The 17,663-nt window shown below is 45.9% G+C and overlaps 1 protein-coding gene across 1 annotated transcript in view; it reads right to left on the reverse strand.

Annotated features, from left to right (window-relative positions):
• ADAM12 (ADAM metallopeptidase domain 12) overlaps positions 1-17,663 on the reverse strand; it is a 342,217-nt gene that overhangs the window by 46,787 nt on the left and 277,767 nt on the right. The window contains exon 12 of the mRNA XM_053584218.1: positions 3,030-3,207. Coding sequence (XP_053440193.1) covers positions 3,030-3,207 — 178 coding nt within the window. The remainder of the gene's footprint in view (positions 1-3,029; positions 3,208-17,663) is intronic.

Here is a 17,663-nt window from a genome sequence, read left to right on the forward strand (position 1 = left end):
CCTTCAAATCACCAAATGATATAAGCAGCAGCTCAGATGGAAATGCTGCCAAGCCGAATGGCTTTGACTTCAAAGGGGATTGATAATGTGAGGAAGATAACGAAGTTTAAAGGTATTTGCAAGCTACTGGCATCCTATGGACTTTAAACAAGGAGATATGGCGGCTTTCCCAATCCTGTTAGATAGAAAAGTGAGTGGGTTGTCAGGATGTGCTGATGTTGACATAAATTCAGTACCCTGTCCAGGGAGCCTTCAGCAATCACTTGTCTTTAAATTACCCAGAATCTATTTCTTCTAAAGTGCCATATTTCTTAGAAAAGACAATTTCTTCATCTGTTGATACATTTATTATTTTAGTACTCTATACAGAAATCTGACAGAGCCAATGACTATTAAGTCTCCAAAGGAGAAAGAATAATAAAACCATTGGAGAATTCTCTGCAAAGCCCTCATTGTCACTCTTGCGCTGTAGTTAGTAGACGTGAATTCTTAATCACCATGAACCAGGATGAAACCTATAATGCACCTTCTTGAAAAGAATGGAGATGATTTCTAGGGGTGAGGGAGGAGAAGCTGGAGCCTGTGGGGTGCTGCCTGAGGCTGTTCTGATGCCCTTCATGCACTGCCTTTGGACGTGGTGAGTCCCTCTGTGGGCCAGCACATGGGCATGAGCCAATGTGATGCAAAGGCTTGGCCAGTGTCTCCAGGGCCTGAGTGCTAGTCAGGGGCAGAAAGACCCTGGGGTGACAGGTATGACTAGGAGTTCTGCTCCTAGCAGACTGGACATGGAGATGGGCTGTCAGGAGAGCCAGACACAAGATGAGTTGGAATCTTGAACAGTAAAAAAAAAAAACTAAAAAGTGACACAAAAGTGTTGTCCATTCTTTAGACTAAGAGAAGAGAGAGAGAGAGAGAGAGAGAGAAAGAAAATGTTTTCTTATGACTTTGAAAGGTTTCTTGGAAGGAAGAACTTTAGATGAGGAGAATAAAAGTTCTCTTCAAACATTAAGAACTTATCCTGGGACTTGAGGACTTTAACCATAGAACAAAGCTGGGAATCCCATGAAGGTAGAATCTGGTTCTACATAAGGGAGGCATTTATAATACTCAAGGCTACCCTATGATGCAACAAGCTACCTGGAGATGCAGTAAGTGCTTTGTCAAAGCTGCATGACTCCCTCTTAATCTCTGACCCATGAGTGGCTGGCAAATTTTAGGTATTCAAGCATTTGTTGACATTGATGCTGGTGGTGATATGGCTGCTGGTCATGGTGGTAATGGTGGAAGTGGGGATGGTAGCTATGGAAATGGTTATGATGATGGTGAGGTGGTGAGGGTGGTAGTAATCACAGTAGGGGCAGGAGTAGTGATGGTGGTGATGGTAGTGGTGATGGTGATGACTTTAGAGATGGTAACTGTGGTAACATTAGCAGTGGTCGTGGTGACGGTGGCAGCCATGTTGGTGGTGATGGCTGTAAATGGAACAGATGATTGCTAATGGAGTCTCTCCAAACCTGAAAGTTCATGGTTTCATGAAGAGCTGTCGAATTTATTTAGATTAACAAACAATTACAAAGAGATCAAACCAAAGACAAACCATTGTAAATCAATGTGGCCTCTCCTGAGAAATACGAGTAATTTAAACCAATTTCATTTTTTTCCTGTATGTAATTAGCAAGGCCTCTGAGAAATCTCCCCTTTGCACACCCCATTCCATGATGCTTTGAAGTGTTCCTCCACTAATCTTAAAAAGCGTTTCTATAACCCTGTAAATTAGAACTCACCCCTACACAGAAACCCCTCCCTGCTCACTGTGGACAGAGTTAAACACCACTAAGACAATGCCATTATCATAGATAAGTGTGATAAATCCACCTCTACACTCCCCTCACCTCACCCAATATTGACAGACCTCCAACATTCTTGCAGAGACTGTCAGATCGAGATCATTCCTACAGGCCTGGAAAACCTGAGGGACTTGGAGATGGAGATATGATGAAGGTTCTATTAACCACTTGTTTTTTTGATGAATACAGGAATACACGGGGTGCTCTAGAGCCTCAGCACAATTTTGCTCCCATCCTGGAATCTTCTTTAAGAACAGCCTTCGAAGACATACTCTTCCTAAGCCCTTATGAAGCCCGCCTGTGAATTTAGCTGAACCCGCCTTGAACTTGTCTACCATTTCAGCTTGCATAAGCTCTTGGGGAGGGAATCCCACACGTAGACTGTCTGCTCTACAAACGACTCACTTTGATTTATTCTAAACACCATCTCCTCCAAACTTCGAGGGGGCTCTTGTTTTACTAGATTTCACTGGGTCCTGTCTCTTTCCTTCTTGAGATTATGCAGAGATTAAAAAGCGGCTGTTACAACTTTTATGTTGATTAACTTTATCTTGGGCCCAATAGGAACAAGAACATTTCCTGATACTGGGTGGTAAAGAGGGTTAAATAGGTCCTGTGCTGGTTGAGAACGTGGCTGTTTTGGCTTATTGCTTCTGAAAGCTGCAGGCTCAGAGGCAGCTGCCTCCGAGGCGTTCTGCATACAGAGAGGACTTCCACGGGGAGGAAGCTCCTGGTTAGAAATGAAGGCTGCTCATTCAAATTCCCCTTTAGTAGCAAGCCTCGCGGAGAGAAAGAAAATGTGCTTATTAGCTGTGTGAGGCCAGAATTCCAAGGCTGAGAGAAAGAAAATGTGCTTATTAGCGGTGTGAAGCTAGAATTCCAAGGCTCTCTCCTCTGCCCAACTCAGAACGAGATGCTTTCTGATTGTTCTTATCCTCATCAAGCACGCCTCACCCTTCCACAGAGATTTTTTTTTTTATCTTTTTAAAGTAAGTGGAGCAACTTATTCCATGCATTGGTTAAAATTCCAGAAAGCCAGCCTAGCTTGTGGGGCTTACTCAAGGTGGCCACACAGGAGGAGCTCCCCCACCCCCCGCCTTCCTCCCTGAGTTTCCAGCACTTTCCTCCTACTGCACACGTCTTCCGGGTCCTCGTGACGACACCCTGGACTCGGCTTCTTACCTCGGGCTCCCCACAGTCGCACTCCTCTCCTTCCTCCACGTATCCATTGCCGCACTTCTGGCCCCCGAAGGACTGCTTGAGTTCTGGCAGGTTGAAGAGGCACATCCCCATCCCCTTCTCCAGGCTGCTCTCCAGGTCCTTCCTGCTGCAGCTGCTGAACACCATGGGGAACGGGTACCTGAGAGGGAGAGCCCGGACACGAGTGTCAGGGCGCGGAGTGCATGCCCGCCGGCTGAGCGCACCAGGTGTGCACCGTCAGCCGCCATGCACCAGGGCTCAGACACGCAGCGTGAAGGGAGACTCCTTTGCTACATCCTGTAACGCCAGCACCCCGACGAAGAGGTACTTTACCAAAACACAAATGACCTTTGGATGGTTTCCAGGTCAACCAGTTAAGACAGTCTCTTTACAGACGTTATTAGTGGTCTGGGCAAAGTGGTACAAGAGAATGTGAATTCTTAGGATCTGTAGCTTGTAATGGAAATGCATACCATCATCTTTACTGGAAAGGACAAAGAATAGAAGAACACAAGTGACTATAATTATACATTCCAGCGTTCTGGGACGCGTGGCTCCTCTGCAGGTCAGGGCTGGCCACTATGGCACTCAGGTCTGTGAAGGTTAAATTGCTGCCTCCCTGGCACCATCACAGGAGGCTGGAGGTGCTGGGGAAATGCATGTCTTGCTCTACATGCCAGGGCCATGTGGGCATGTGGCAGAGGCAGCCAAGTTCCAGCAGATTGACACTCCCCTTCCATGGTCTATGGGGGCTGCTCAGCTCCCACATACTCAGGTGGGTCACGGGGGCTGATCAGCACCCCCTAGACCATGGAAGGGAATTCTTGACAACAGAACATGAGTAAAGGTGATGTAGGTCACTTTTTGTTGATGGCATTTGACAGAGTGTCCTTCTTCATGTCCTTTCCTTCCCCTCTGTGAGCTAAGGTCAGGGTATTCCATGGTCTCAGTTTAGACAGGGGGAATAAACATGCATTTGGTTCTGACTCACTCTAAGGACAGAAGCCACCTGCTGTGTAGAGCCCTGGAGTGCCACATGGAAGAGACGCAATCCTCTAAAGCAGTGAGGTGCTGAGAACTCAGGGCGTGCTTCCCGTGGCAGCCGGTGTCGCCGGCACAGCAGTGACGCTCCGTATTTTTACAAATACTTTTCCCATTTTGAGGCAGCAGAGATCATAACCCAGGTTGTAGCACTTTGTGAGGAAGTGGGGCTGGCCATCCTCCCCCAATGGAGATGTTTATAGGATGATATTGTGACTGGATTTCAATCAATTGTCCAAACTGATACCAGCAACTATGTTTCCCTGAACATGGCAGACAAGCTACGACAGGATGCTTGAGCTTGGTCATATTTTGGGACCACAATGATCTCCATGGCCAAGCTGATAACCTTGCACCGTCCCCTCCGAGTGCCTTCTATCACTCTCGGGATACTAGCTCTGGGTATAATTCTAATCTCTAAATAAATTAATATTCAGATGGAAGCACTGCTCTGTGGATGCAAAGACAGTAAACCAGGGCTTACTTGTAGTGCTCTAACAAAGTTCCTTTTGAAATCTTTATAACTTTCATTGCCTGACAGGTTGGTTATTCCTGCTATCGAAATGAGGCTGAATAGCTTCAAACGGTGGTCCATAAGAAAAACTGTAATTTTTCCAATGTAGAAAGGAGCTGTATCAAAGAGATTGGTGCATTACACAGGGAATTGAGAGCAGTTCCTTTCTTTGTGAAGAAATACGCTTCATCAAGGTACTGATTGGAACTTCTCCTATATCTGAAAGTTTTCCTAGGACACATATGTGTCTCCAGACTTGATCCAGGAGACTAAACACCATCCTCAATCAAGGATATGCAACTCAGAGCTGTGACAAACTATTATCAGTTCATTCTGGAAGGGAACTGATTTCTAGAAGATATTAAAGTTAATTAGGAAAGACACTAGGATTAGTTGTGAGTCTCAGTGGATTTGCACACGGGACTAAGAAAGTATTGAAAAATTATAGATAACCTGACCCTCCCAATATTTAAAATAATCTAAAATTATTTCAAATATCAAGAGACAAGGGAGATTTGCTGGTAACAAGCATTAGATTCCTCTGATTATAATGCCATCCCTGCCTATAAGTCTTTGAATACTTTCTGCATTCTAAGTATTTAGTAGTTACCCAAGAGCACAACAGGCCCCAATGATTAATGGCTCAAGAAGAAAAAGAACAGTTAGCTGGTTTGCATGAATGGTGAGCCGATGGGCCATGAGCGAGGCATGAAGCTCACTCCCCACACGGTCTCCGCCGTCACTGGTAGGACTGCCATCACTCCAGTCCAGCCACGCAGGAAAGAGGATGGCAGAAGACACCGGGCAAGACCAGGTACATTATCCTGCTTGCTAGGTGTCCACTCTGCCTTTAAACTTTCCATAATGGCAGAATCACACCCCTGTGGGTGGCACACTCACAGCTCCCTTGCTTATTCATTTATTTGCTCACTCACTTGCGACACTTTCTGAGTGGTTACAATATTCAAAGCTGAAGAGGATCCCAAGGTAATTCACATATGACTTGCATCTAGCCCACTGCCCCTTGCTTGGGCCTCGCCAACCTCCTTCTTTATAGGACAAGCCCAACTTCCATGCCGTGGCCTCACTAGCCATTCTCCAAGACTGGGTAACACTCCACTCTCCAGAAACCTCACCAGCCATTCTCCAAGACCGGGTAAGACTTCACTCTCCAGAAACCTCACCAGCCATTCTCCAAGACCGGGTAAGACTCCACTCTCCAGAAACCTCACCAGCCATTCTCTAAGACCGGGTAAGACTTCACTTTCCAGAAACCTCACCAGCCATTCTCCAAGACCGGGTAAGACTCCACTCTCCAGAAACCTCACCAGCCAATCTCCAAGACCGGGTAAGACTCCACTCTCCAGAAACCTCACCAGCCATTCTCCAAGACCAGGTAAGACTCCACTCTCCAGAAACCTCACCAGCCATTCTCCAAGACTGGGTAAGACTCCACTCTCCAGAAACCTCACCAGCCATTCTCCAAGACCGGGTAAGACTCCACTCTCCAGAAACCTCACCAGCCATTCTCCAAGACCGGGTAAGACTCCACTCTCCAGAAACCTCACCAGCCATTCTCCAAGACTGGGTAAGACTCCACTCTCCAGAAACCTCGGACCCTTGGGCACACTGTTCGTTATGCCACATAAATGGAGTCCACTGAGTAAAATTCCAGCCTAAGTCTTTGTCCTAGGTTATTGTTCCCTTCCTGTATTGTCATATTCAAGCCACAAAAGTATAAATTCTTAAAAGAAGTAACTGGGTAAAAATCATAGATATATTTTTCTATAACTATGAAGTACCTGCTTTAAGGGCAACATGGTAGTGATTTCTCCTAATATTAGTTTGTCTTTTATGCTTTTTTTAAAATTTAAATGTTTATAACAATCCAGGCAATTTGTTTCCATGAACATAGCCACACCTACTTCCGTCATAATAGTAAGAAATGCAACCTAGACTCATCATCTTTCGTGTACTCCCTTAGAAATAGTTCCTTTTACACCGTGGTTTCATTTTCTAAGAAAAGCCAACATATAGTACGTGGACAGCAAAGACTGATTTTTAGTCATATACTAAAAATTCTGTATCTATTGCATAAAGCCAAATTCAAATCAGGAGCAAGCTTTCAAATATCTCAGTGTTCTGGTAAATTGACGAGTCCTCATACTGTGTGCTAAGGTACGGGGAAGGTTCTACTTGTGAACTGAGTGATGTGTCCCTTTCACCAGCTTTAAAATCCAAAGAATGGCATTTTGCCTTTCTCTTGCATATAAGGTTTTGAATAGCTTTATTCCCGGGAGCATCCCTAAAGAGAATATTGAATAGGGCCACGCTTGTGACATTAAAGATTTTACACGGCACGTGCTCTGTAGTTAAAAAGACAAGCTTTAGTCTCTTCCATAGCTTTTGGCAAGTTCATCATAATATATTTCTTAATATGTCTAGTAAATTATCTCAAACATGCCAGGACAGCAGCTAACTGGATTAATATCCAGCAATGATACATTAGGGCAAGACAATAAAATTGGGGAATCATTCAGAAAAGAAGCCCTTTGGCATTATACTTTCCCTTGGCACAAGAAAGTGTTAAAATAATCTTACCTGGGGCCCACAGAAAAGGTCACTTTCAGCTCAGGGGCAGAGAGTTTGTTTCAGACACCCCAGAGAGGTGGCCATGGCCCCTGCATGGATGTGACCTCTTTAGAGACGTTTGCCTTTTTCTCTAATATTTAACTACTAGGGACATGCAAGGCAAATTTCTCTTGCTTCATGTAAGGTTAGAAATAAAAAGAGAATGAAATAGATTTTGGGGAAAAAAACCCTCCACCACTTTTAAAAAGAGGAATGCCCCTTACAGCTTCATATTTTAGCTGTCACAAAGCTGCCAAGCAAAACGTTATTAGGGGTTACTTTTACTTTGACAAATCTGCAGTCAGAAAATTCTTTTCTTGCAGGAGCCTATTGTGCGTCTCAGTGTTATATTCTTGGGGTGAATCATACTGAGCCATTTATCAGCCTTGACAGTGGAAGTTGGGAGTTATCTGCCTTGCAAGAGCTCTCTGAAAATCCTTCAGAGACAACAGCTTTTCTTTTTGGAAATTAGGCATCCAGGGACAGTCGCTGTAACCAGGCTGGGTTCAGAGAGTCTGCAGGTCACAGGCCCTGCTGTTTCCTGTGACTGCCGCCTCGTTAATAACTGTGTGCTGAGTTGCTGAGTTGAGGTTCTCCAACTCTGAGCTCCGGGGCAGACGTCTGTTTGAGTGGAGTGCTGACTGCAGGGAAGAAATGAAGTGACCAGGCAAGAAGGGTGGAGCAGTCCCCGCAGCTGCTGAGAACAGCTCGGAGCTGATGCAACTGTGTGACAGGAAAAGCCAGCATCGCAGGAAACCTGGTCGGGAAGTCATCAGATTTCTCTGTTTAAATCAATAGGGAAAAGCTCACCAACCCCCGAAACAACAACAACAAAACCCCCACACTGTCCATGGCTGATAAATGATCCGATGATAAAGTGCTAACTGGTTTTGGGAAATATGTTGCCGACATTCTCTCCCCACTGGTTTCTCTTTGCCCACCAAGATGGAGTTTTGTTTTCTCCTGACAGCAGAAGCCACAGACCCCTCAGCCAGGGAAGGGCTTCTCTACCTGGGCGCGTGGTGCAGCGGAGCTGGAGAAGCAAATTTGACCATCCCATGGGTTGGCATTTCATTAAGCCTCAGTTTTCACATCTATAAAATGGAGATAACCACAATTCCCTTCCATGCTAAGCAAGAGGATAAATGAACTTCCAACCAAAATGTGAAAATCTTTGGTTAACCTTAAAGCGCCATCAGGTGCCAGCTGCCAGCACTAATATGAAAAAGGTATCTATTTCTTTTTCTCATTCAGAGTTGCCACTTTGGCTATTTCCAGTTGTTGTTTGCCAAGTGCCTAGTACATTCTAGTGCTTAGAAATACTTCCAATATGGTGTAGAATTTATTATAATCGTAGCTAAAACATAGCAATCTTTAAACTGTAAAACCACAAGTAATCTTGAGAGCAAAATGACTCAGGACGGAAAGGAATAATGGAGCAGCTCAACGTCGTCTTTCAATTTGATCTGCAAACAGGGTGTTAAAGAAGCAAAGTTCCTGCTTCATTCTGGAAGAGCCAGCATTTCTCTGTCAACAAGAACGGGGACTCAGTAGCACAGTCAACCAGCCAGGCAACAAACACAAATAAACTCCGTGTAGATAGCTGTCCCCTGCCAGGCAGATGGGGTTTTTTTCAGTTCCCGGAAGCTTTTTCCAGATGTTTTCCCCAAATCTCCTGTCACATGGGCACACTCCACAAATTCTTCTGTCCTGTTCCTCCCCAGCCAAGACCAGGCACCAAGATCGGAATGGGACACGGCCACAAATCCCGGGCCCTGTTCTCTACAGAAGAGCATCTAAAGATTTTATTTTTTTTAAATCATCCATTCCATAGCTTGCTGAGCTTTTTCAAAAAATGACTGAATCATCCGCAGTTTTGAGTCAGTTCTACTCATCCCTGGTTCCCCAAGGAGCTAGAGCCCAACATGAACTCCTTTTTCTCTTCCCAGTGAGATGAGCTTGAGGTCCTTCCTACAGTAAGAGGGGAAAGGGGGTTGCAAGTGGGATGGACTTTGCTTGGACAAATTTCAAACCAAAAATTCTAGGGCTGCGGTCAAAAAAATCCTTAGATCTTTTTACAGTTATGCACAGGGATGAAAATTTTTAACCACTACACACAGAATTTAGGTGCAACCAAGTAGAATGCCTGCCGGATGGGGCGGTGGCATCTGCGTCTTCAGAGGCAGGGAGGGATAGCAGTGCGGCCCAGGAGGTCCCCCCATGTCCGGGCTTTTTATTCCATCTTGCCGCACACAGAAGGGGAAGATGCCCTTCCTTTAGTGAATCCCTGCTGTGGAGGGAGCTTGGTGAGCATTGTCTGTTACTCACACCCCTGTGAGTCAAATGACATCCTTGCTATCTTAGAGGTGAGGAAACAAAGGCTTTGAGAGGTTAGGTACCTGCCAGGATCTTGTGGTTCTGGAGTTGGGACTAAAGCACAGCTCTCCGACCGGAAGACTTTGTTCTTCCCACTCGACCATATGGCTTTAAGAGCTGTCAGGAGGCCCCACGGCCTTCCCTGGGGCAGGGCCTGTGGGCAGCTTCAGGCATGACCGAGCACAAATGGATGTGCTAGGAGCAGGGGCATCACGGGAAGGCAGAGGCAGCTGTCCAGGGCCTTGGGGCTCCCAGGAGCCAGGTGTGAATCACAGCCAGCCGGTGGGGCTGACATGAACTTCAGTCCAGCTACACTGCCCTGGGGGTCTTTATGTTGGAAGAGGAAAGCAATGGAAAATGGGGACCAGGTTTGGGGACTTCTCCTGCCCACCCGAGATGAAGTGTGAGCAGACTGCACCCACCTGAGGAAGGGTGCGAGCCCATTCAGGCCCTGACGCTGCAGGCAGGGAAATAGTCACCTACCTGAAAAGCCCATGTGACTCTTCACAGCAGGGAGCAAGAGGGACGTGCACCTGAGTGCACAGGCTCTGCTCCCAGGGGTGCACGGGGCTCGGTGCTGAGGACCAGGGTGAACCGAAGGGGACGTTCCAGCCTCACGTCTACTTCAGGAAGGGAAAGTGACTGCATATGACTGGGTGCTGACCCGGGGGCCCCAGATGAACCACAGAGGCTGGGGGACCCCCTAGGCTGGAGACAATGACCAAGAGTCCTTACTAGGACATTTCCTGGGGCCCAGTATGGAGCCGACCGCAGCACATTATAATCCATGAACTTAAAACGTGAACTTCAACTTCTAGGCCTCCTTCCAGGAAACCAATTAAAGTACAAATATAATTTTTGCAGAATATTTAATAAAGATACCAACTGAGTTCAGGTTAGTAAAGATGTGCCCAGGAGGTTACCAGATATTACCAGAAAGTGGAATTTTCGCTTCTGTGCTATGATGGGGAGTTACTCCTGAACCAAGTTCAGAAAGACCTAGAACCCAAGGTCAGGGGACATAGTGCCACACTAAAGGTGCCTTAGACTGTCATAGGAGCTGTGGTATAAGAAAGGGGCCTCTGGGCTGAGCTCTCACAGACATTGGGAGATCCAGTGGTTAATCAGGAACAGTTTGTGTGTCTGAGATAAGGCCACCCTCTCCTCCTGCCCCCACAGAAAGACACACAGCCCCTGCCAGCAAGTCTGCGCTGGGACAGCTGCTTCTGATCAAGTGGCAGAAAAGGGGTTGAGGTAGGAACCCCCAGGCCACGAGCCCAGCACTGAAGTTGCATATGCCCTATGCTTGCTTCACTGAGCAGCTGACTCTGGGATTGTCACCAAGGCCACACGAAACTCAGGGGTAGGAAAGGCTGCCCCTCCCACCTCCCCACACACTCAGGGACCAACCAAAGGCTCACAGGCACTGGTTGATAGGCAAGAAATGGCCAAAAGCTGGGGCCTGAGGTCCAGAATCTGACCTGACCAACGGTGGGGACTCTGGTCTGCCTGGACCTTGATTTTCTCCCCTGTAAAATGGAAGCGACTGTATCTGCTTTCTCCTTAGGGCTGTGACAGTGAATTGAGAAAAGGTCTTGCAGGGTCTCTGGGCTCTTACTCTTACAGTGGCTTCCAGATTTCACATTTTTGCTCCCCATCCTCCATTTAGATAAATTAAGCAAAGACTCCCAGGAGACGCTCCCGCTGGAAGGATTCTGCTTTTTCAAAGCAAATTGTTCCCATCATTCCATGGCGTATGTACAGGAAAGCAATGGACTCCGCCTCCTGTTTATCTGAGTTTTCTCAGCCTTACTTTGTTTTTGATTTTTTAAAATTTTATTGTTTCTCTTCTTGTAATCTATTATAAATCTATTGTTGAATGATGTGGAATATACAAAAAATGAAAACAGTGGTGTGCTGCAAATGCTAGATTTATTATAAAAGACAGTGGCCTTGGAATCCTTTCCTCAGAGGTTCGGCCATTACACAAAAGGTGAAAACTTCACTTTGGTCTTATTTGATTGTGTTGTAATCACCATCCATCCTTCCACCTGCTCATCCAACCACAGCTCTCCAACCATTCAACCACCTGTTCATCCAGCCACCCATCTTTCTACCCCTACATCATCCATTCATCCCCTAATCCATCTACCCATCAGCTATCTATCAGCCATCTACCGCCTACCTATCATCCATCCATCCACCCACCCACCCATCCTTCTATCTATTCATCTTTCCACCCATCCATCCACCCATGCACCCTTTTAGTCAAGAATGTATTAAGCTCTACTCTGTGCCAGGCACTGTCCTAGGTGCTGGGGATTCAACAATGAACAAAACACAAATTCCTGACCTTGTGGAGCTTAAAGTTGATTCATACTGGATATTGTCAATTGCAGAGAGGCCCCCAGATTACCCCTGACCTCACAGGGCAGCCTCTTTGCCTGGGAAGAGGAGGAAGCCACGGCTGGAGGGTGTGGGGGGCTGGAGGGATTGGCAGAATTTCAGCTGTAATGTTTTCACACATGTTCTACCACAAATAAAATGCTGGGTTAACGAGCCAATGACAGGAAATAATTCCATGCCATTGGAACATAACTTGAAGGAGGTTTGCAGAATTAAATGGCTAAAAAACGGGGCTGCCTCTTGCCTCCCACACGTCGCATAGAGGTGCTGCTCTGTACTGAGAGGAGTTTAATCCTCATGCAAAGCCCAAATGTGGCCATGGCCACTGCCACTGCCACAGGGAAGTGACTTGCCTTTACAACCTGGGGCTTTCACGTGGGTCATTTTGAAAACTTCAAGCAGATTGTTCGACTTTCTGAGCTCCAGTCCCCTTCTATTTTAAATGGGTACACCCACTTCACTAAGTTCCCGGATGATACAGGACAGCACGGGTGCAGTATCCTCCAGAGTCAACGGCACATCGGCCTGTGCTCATTTCCCCTGAACTAGATATTCAAGCCAGTGGCCGCGCAGAACCACCTCCCGAACTTGACCTCTGTTTGTATCTGGCCCTGTGGGCAGTGGCCTTTAATATTTTAACTCTGCGTTAATTCCAAACTAATTCCTTTACTTGGGGAGGAAATAAGCACAGGCCCACACTGACATGCCCTCTTGGAACCATTTTCAATGAACCTCTTGCTGGTTCACTCTTCCCTTATAGAATTTGGGGTGCAGCTGGCTAAAATACTGTGGCTGGGTAATTGCATTGATTCTGTCAAGTAGCATTTTCCTTCTGCTGGAGTGTACCTGTTCCTTTAATTTCTCCCTCTCTCTTTGGGTAAAGATTGCCATTCTCTACCTCCTTCCACCCAACACTCTGAGGAAGGAAATCAAGATTTTCTTAAACTTTTCATTAAGAAAAAAATGTCATCCTTAAATGAGAAAATAATTTCCTCCAATCCCATCTTAATAAAATATAAATGTATTTATGACAAGTACATTTAATGAGCTTGAGCAGCTCTACAAAGGTCAAAAGGGTTAAGTTCTAATGATGTGTTTTGTGTGTACGGATTTTCTTTCTTTTTTTGCAGTTTTTGGCCAGGGCCGGGTTTGAACCCGCCACCTCCGGTATATGGGGCCGGCACCCTACTCCCTGAGCCACAGGTGCCGCTCTTGTGTACTGATTTTCAATAGAGTGAGTTCTAGAGATTGGATTTTTAGGCTATATGGCATTTTTATCAATGCCTACCCCAGTGGTTCTCAATCTTCCTAATGCTGTGGCCCTTTACTACAGTTCCTGTGGGTCGTGACCCACAGGTTGAGAACCGCTGGTCTACCCCGTCCAATGCTCTGGGGAAGTTTTCACTGAAAATTGCAGTACATTTTATTCCCTTGAAACCCAGGGAATAAAATGAACACAGGTCTCCTCAAAAAGAAATCCAATTTCACCGTAGCCTGAGCTAAGAGTGTTCAGGGAGAGGTCTGCCTGACCTCTCTTTGATTCTTCTGAGATTAGCTCAGGCTGGACTTTATTCCAGAATGTCTTCTCTGCCTGTCACTGTTCTGACCTTTGCTCCTGTTTGCAATGAATTATTGGTCACTTTTTAAAAGAAGTGAAATGGTATTACAGTTATGTTTTATAAATTTCTCATTGAGAGGCAGCCACTGAAACACTTACAGGTGAGACACTGTGGTGCCCAGGACTGTGTGAACGGATTAGTGAGGTGCCCTGTGGTGAGACCCATGGCACTCAAAGCACCCCCTATCCCAACACATCCTTACCCCAAGGAGTCCCTGTCTCCAAGTACCCCTATCTCAAGACAATTCTCTCCAAAAGCATCCCTTACTGCAAAGCGTGTCTTGTCCCAAAGCACCCTTGCCAGAATCCTGTGCAGTCAGCCCCTTTCAGCCCCTGTTCACTTGCCTGTCTTCCCCACTACAGCATGAGTTCCCGAAGTCAAGGAGCCCTCCTGATGTTCCAGTGCCCACCCTGTTCCCTAGCGCCATGCTTATGGCAGGAACACAGAAAATACTGGCAGAGGGAGCGAGTTGTTTTACGCTGGATTGTTCTATTAACTCCTTAATGTGGGTGTTCCAAAGCTCACCACCTATAAGAGACATTAACAAACTCATGTTCTATGTTTTCAATGTTTCTTATATATATCAACAAGTAGAGAAACATTTTGTCATAAATATTTTGTAAATAAAGGAACCTTTAGCTCTAATTTCCCATTTCCCCACATACGTCTATATGCCTGGTGACCTTTGGGACACCCTGTGTTTCCTGCAGTGGGCCCGGCCTGAGTCAGAGGAAGGGCTTCTGTCTTTCCAGCTGTCATTAGCCAAGGCTGAACTTGAGTGGAGACCACCCAAATCCAGCAGTGCATCTAGATGTGCTCTGTGTGCAGACAGCTGTGGAGGAGGCATCAAGAATTCCATCAATGTTTCCCAAATCAAATTAAGTGGAATGGAACGAGGCAGCTATTCAACTTCTGGGGACGTAGAAGGGCAATGCTTTCTCCTTAAACATGGCTGTTTGGTGCAGGTGTAAATGTCCTTCCTGAAGGTCAGACCTCTCAGTTTCATGTGAGCTGTTTACACTGGAGAGCAGGGTACCTCACCTGCTTCCTTTCTCATCCTGTAGCACCCTCTGCACTCAACGCACTCCTTTCCACAGCCAAGTGGGCCTCAGGGAAACGTGTTCTTTGACAGGAGCCATTGGACCGAACAAAACCCAAATGGGTCTAAACGCCTCATCTCAGCATCAGAATGAAAACTATGGCAATCGTTCTTTTTAGATACACATGATGCTCTTTGGTGGCTCCCGGACATAAAGTCCTTACAGGACGCTTTACTTGAGGGAGCTTCCTCATCGAGTGTACAAGGCTGGAGAGCTGTGTGTGCAGGGAGGTACCACTTGGAGTCTTAATGCAAGATTGGTTTCAAATGCCTATTAATTACTCCAAAATAAAACTAGAATTTACATACCTTTTTCTTTTATAGGAAGTCCACCCCTTTTTTTGTAGATAGTAAGCCCCTTAATTTGGCAAGCTATGGTAGCTCAGATGCTGTATGACGCTCTTGATAAAGAACTCTTAAAGGAGCAATCAGATCATATCACTGTCTTGCCTGAAAACCTTCAATGACATCCCTTTGTTCTAGGGAACAAAACCTTCATTCCTGGGCTTTGCCTGGCCTACAGCCTCTTCATTTCTACTCAGGACACCTGCAGCACGTCCCTCCAGACCTCCTGGGCTCCTGGACTCAGCTCCCATGTGGTCACTGTGCATGTGGCAGGCCCTCTCCCCCAGCCCACATCCTGTGCTTCCTTCCTCCAATGTTTTTACTTGCTGTTTTTCCACTCTAGTTTGCCCATTAGAACACAAGTTCCACGAGGGCAAGGATTCCCAGTGATCTGCTCACGCTGTGTGCCCAGCACCCCCCGAGGGCCTGGCACGTGGCAGGGGCTCGGTGAACATGCCTTGCAGATTCAGCTGCACTGCCCTGAGGAGAAGTCCTCGCACTTCCACTCTCATTTTTTGTTTTTTGCAGTTTTGGGCTGGGGCTGGGTTTGAACCCACCACCTCTGGCATATGGGGTGAGCCACAGGCACCACCCCCACTCTCATTTAAACAAAACTTTTTACAAAAAAAAACACGAACGTGTGAGAGCCATTTTTTGAATGTTAATAACAGCCTTTTTTTTGTTTTTGTTTTTACTCCAGGAAGTGACATTTACTATTATGCTAAATGTTCTTTGCTAAAAGTGCTCAAATCATTCACATTTTCCCCCTTCCTATGAATGCAGCCTACTTAGCCCTCAACCCTGTAAGACCAAGGGCTCCACAATGTTCATTAATGGAGAGACTCCAGTGTTTAACTCCCACACAATCCTCAGATACTGCTTTTGGCAAAGCCATTTCCAAGACAGGTCTTAAATGTTAGCTATCCAAAGACATAAAACACACACTCAAAGACTTGCAGTGATTAACGAGGCAACACATAAGGAAACCCCCTCCCACTGTTTTTGCAAAGTGCAACCAAAGTCAATGACACCCAAGTTGCAATAGGATTCTACTCCTGCCTAGAATCAGAGGGCCTTGGGTCCAATTTGTCAGTGATGGCAGTTGGTTAATGTTTGCAGTCTGGATTCTGGCATGCTTCCCGAATAATAAACAAGGTGGGAGGGTTTTAAGGAAAAAGAATAAACAAGGTATGTTAGGGGATGTACTTCCCCCCCCTTTAAACCTTCTACAACACTTGGTTCTTTTCAATTCTGAGACTTTGAGATTATTAAAGCAGTTACTGATTCATCCCTTTCTGAGTCACCTTTGGGCTAAGAGTGAAAGTAAGTAATGTTTTTGTCATTCCCCACCCATGCCTGGATCGGTAGTGGGGAGGAGGAAGGCAGAGGGTGTGAGCCGGTTTAAAATGAGCTGTTCACACAGAAAAGCGTGGACATGTTACTGAGTGACTGTGGCAGGGGGCTCCATGTCCTTTCTAGCCACTGTGAGAAAGAATTCTGAAAAAAGGCCTTTAGCTTTTTTGACAGTTCCACCATCCCTGTGAGCTGAATAATAACACCACCACCTCGCATTTGTGGAGTGATTTACAATTTACACAGATGCATGATCTCATTAAATCCACGCTGCCCCTCTCCCAGGATACTGCGAGGGAGAGAACCAGCACTCCGAGATGATCCCGGCACAGTCTGGGAGCCTCTGCTACGGCTGATGGATGACTGAGGGCTGACTGGGCTGCGCGACCTCCCCCTCACTGTGGGCTTCTGTGATTAATTCACCCACTTGCCTAGGAAGCTGCTTTCCATCTGAGAAAATTAAAAACACCACTCTCTGGACAGGAATGTGGGATCATAAATGAGAGCCAAATAGAAAAGATTTATACAAAAGCACAAGCTCAGCAAAAGAGAAAACCCAGAAATTGCTAATATGATATAAATCAAATAAAGGCTATTAACAAACCCCCGGTAAGGAATAAAAAAGCCTTTTAAATTATTTGCTGAGCTCTTAACAATACCATTTCTACCTATGGTGTTCAAACATCTCCAGGGTAATTTGGCTTGTGATCTTCAGCACAGCCATGAAGAGTTTCCAATTCCAAAGGCCTCACATAAAACTTCAGAGAGCACCAGAAAATATGCCTTGCCGGTGACTTCAGAATTATATAACTTTCAGAGCTGAAGGGTCTACGAGCACAGGTGTCAAAGTTATTTGTGTAATATGTGAACAAGTAAGTGGGTGGATAGATGGATGGAAAAAGGAAGGAAGGGGAGTGGGATGGACGGATGAACAAAGACTGACCCTAATTTTACTGACCAGGGCCTGTCTGTATTACTAAAAACTGCTGGTGTCAAAACTGGGACCACAAGGTCTCTTTAATCCCAGTCCTGTTCCTAATTGAGATATTCCTCTCTTCCAATTGTTTCTTTTACCAAAAATTCAAAACTATTAACATACTGATGAATAACATGATCTTCTTAGTCACAGGGAATCATCTCTGGAGGCATATGAGCTGAGGTATTTGTGCCCATTTGATGGTTAAGGAAATTGAGCATAGAGTGTATTTCCTATTTCACGAGCTTATAGGGAG

The sequence above is a fragment of the Nycticebus coucang genome, chromosome 3 (assembly GCF_027406575.1).
Source record: "Nycticebus coucang isolate mNycCou1 chromosome 3, mNycCou1.pri, whole genome shotgun sequence".
In the NCBI taxonomy this organism is placed as follows: Eukaryota; Metazoa; Chordata; class Mammalia; order Primates; family Lorisidae; genus Nycticebus; species Nycticebus coucang.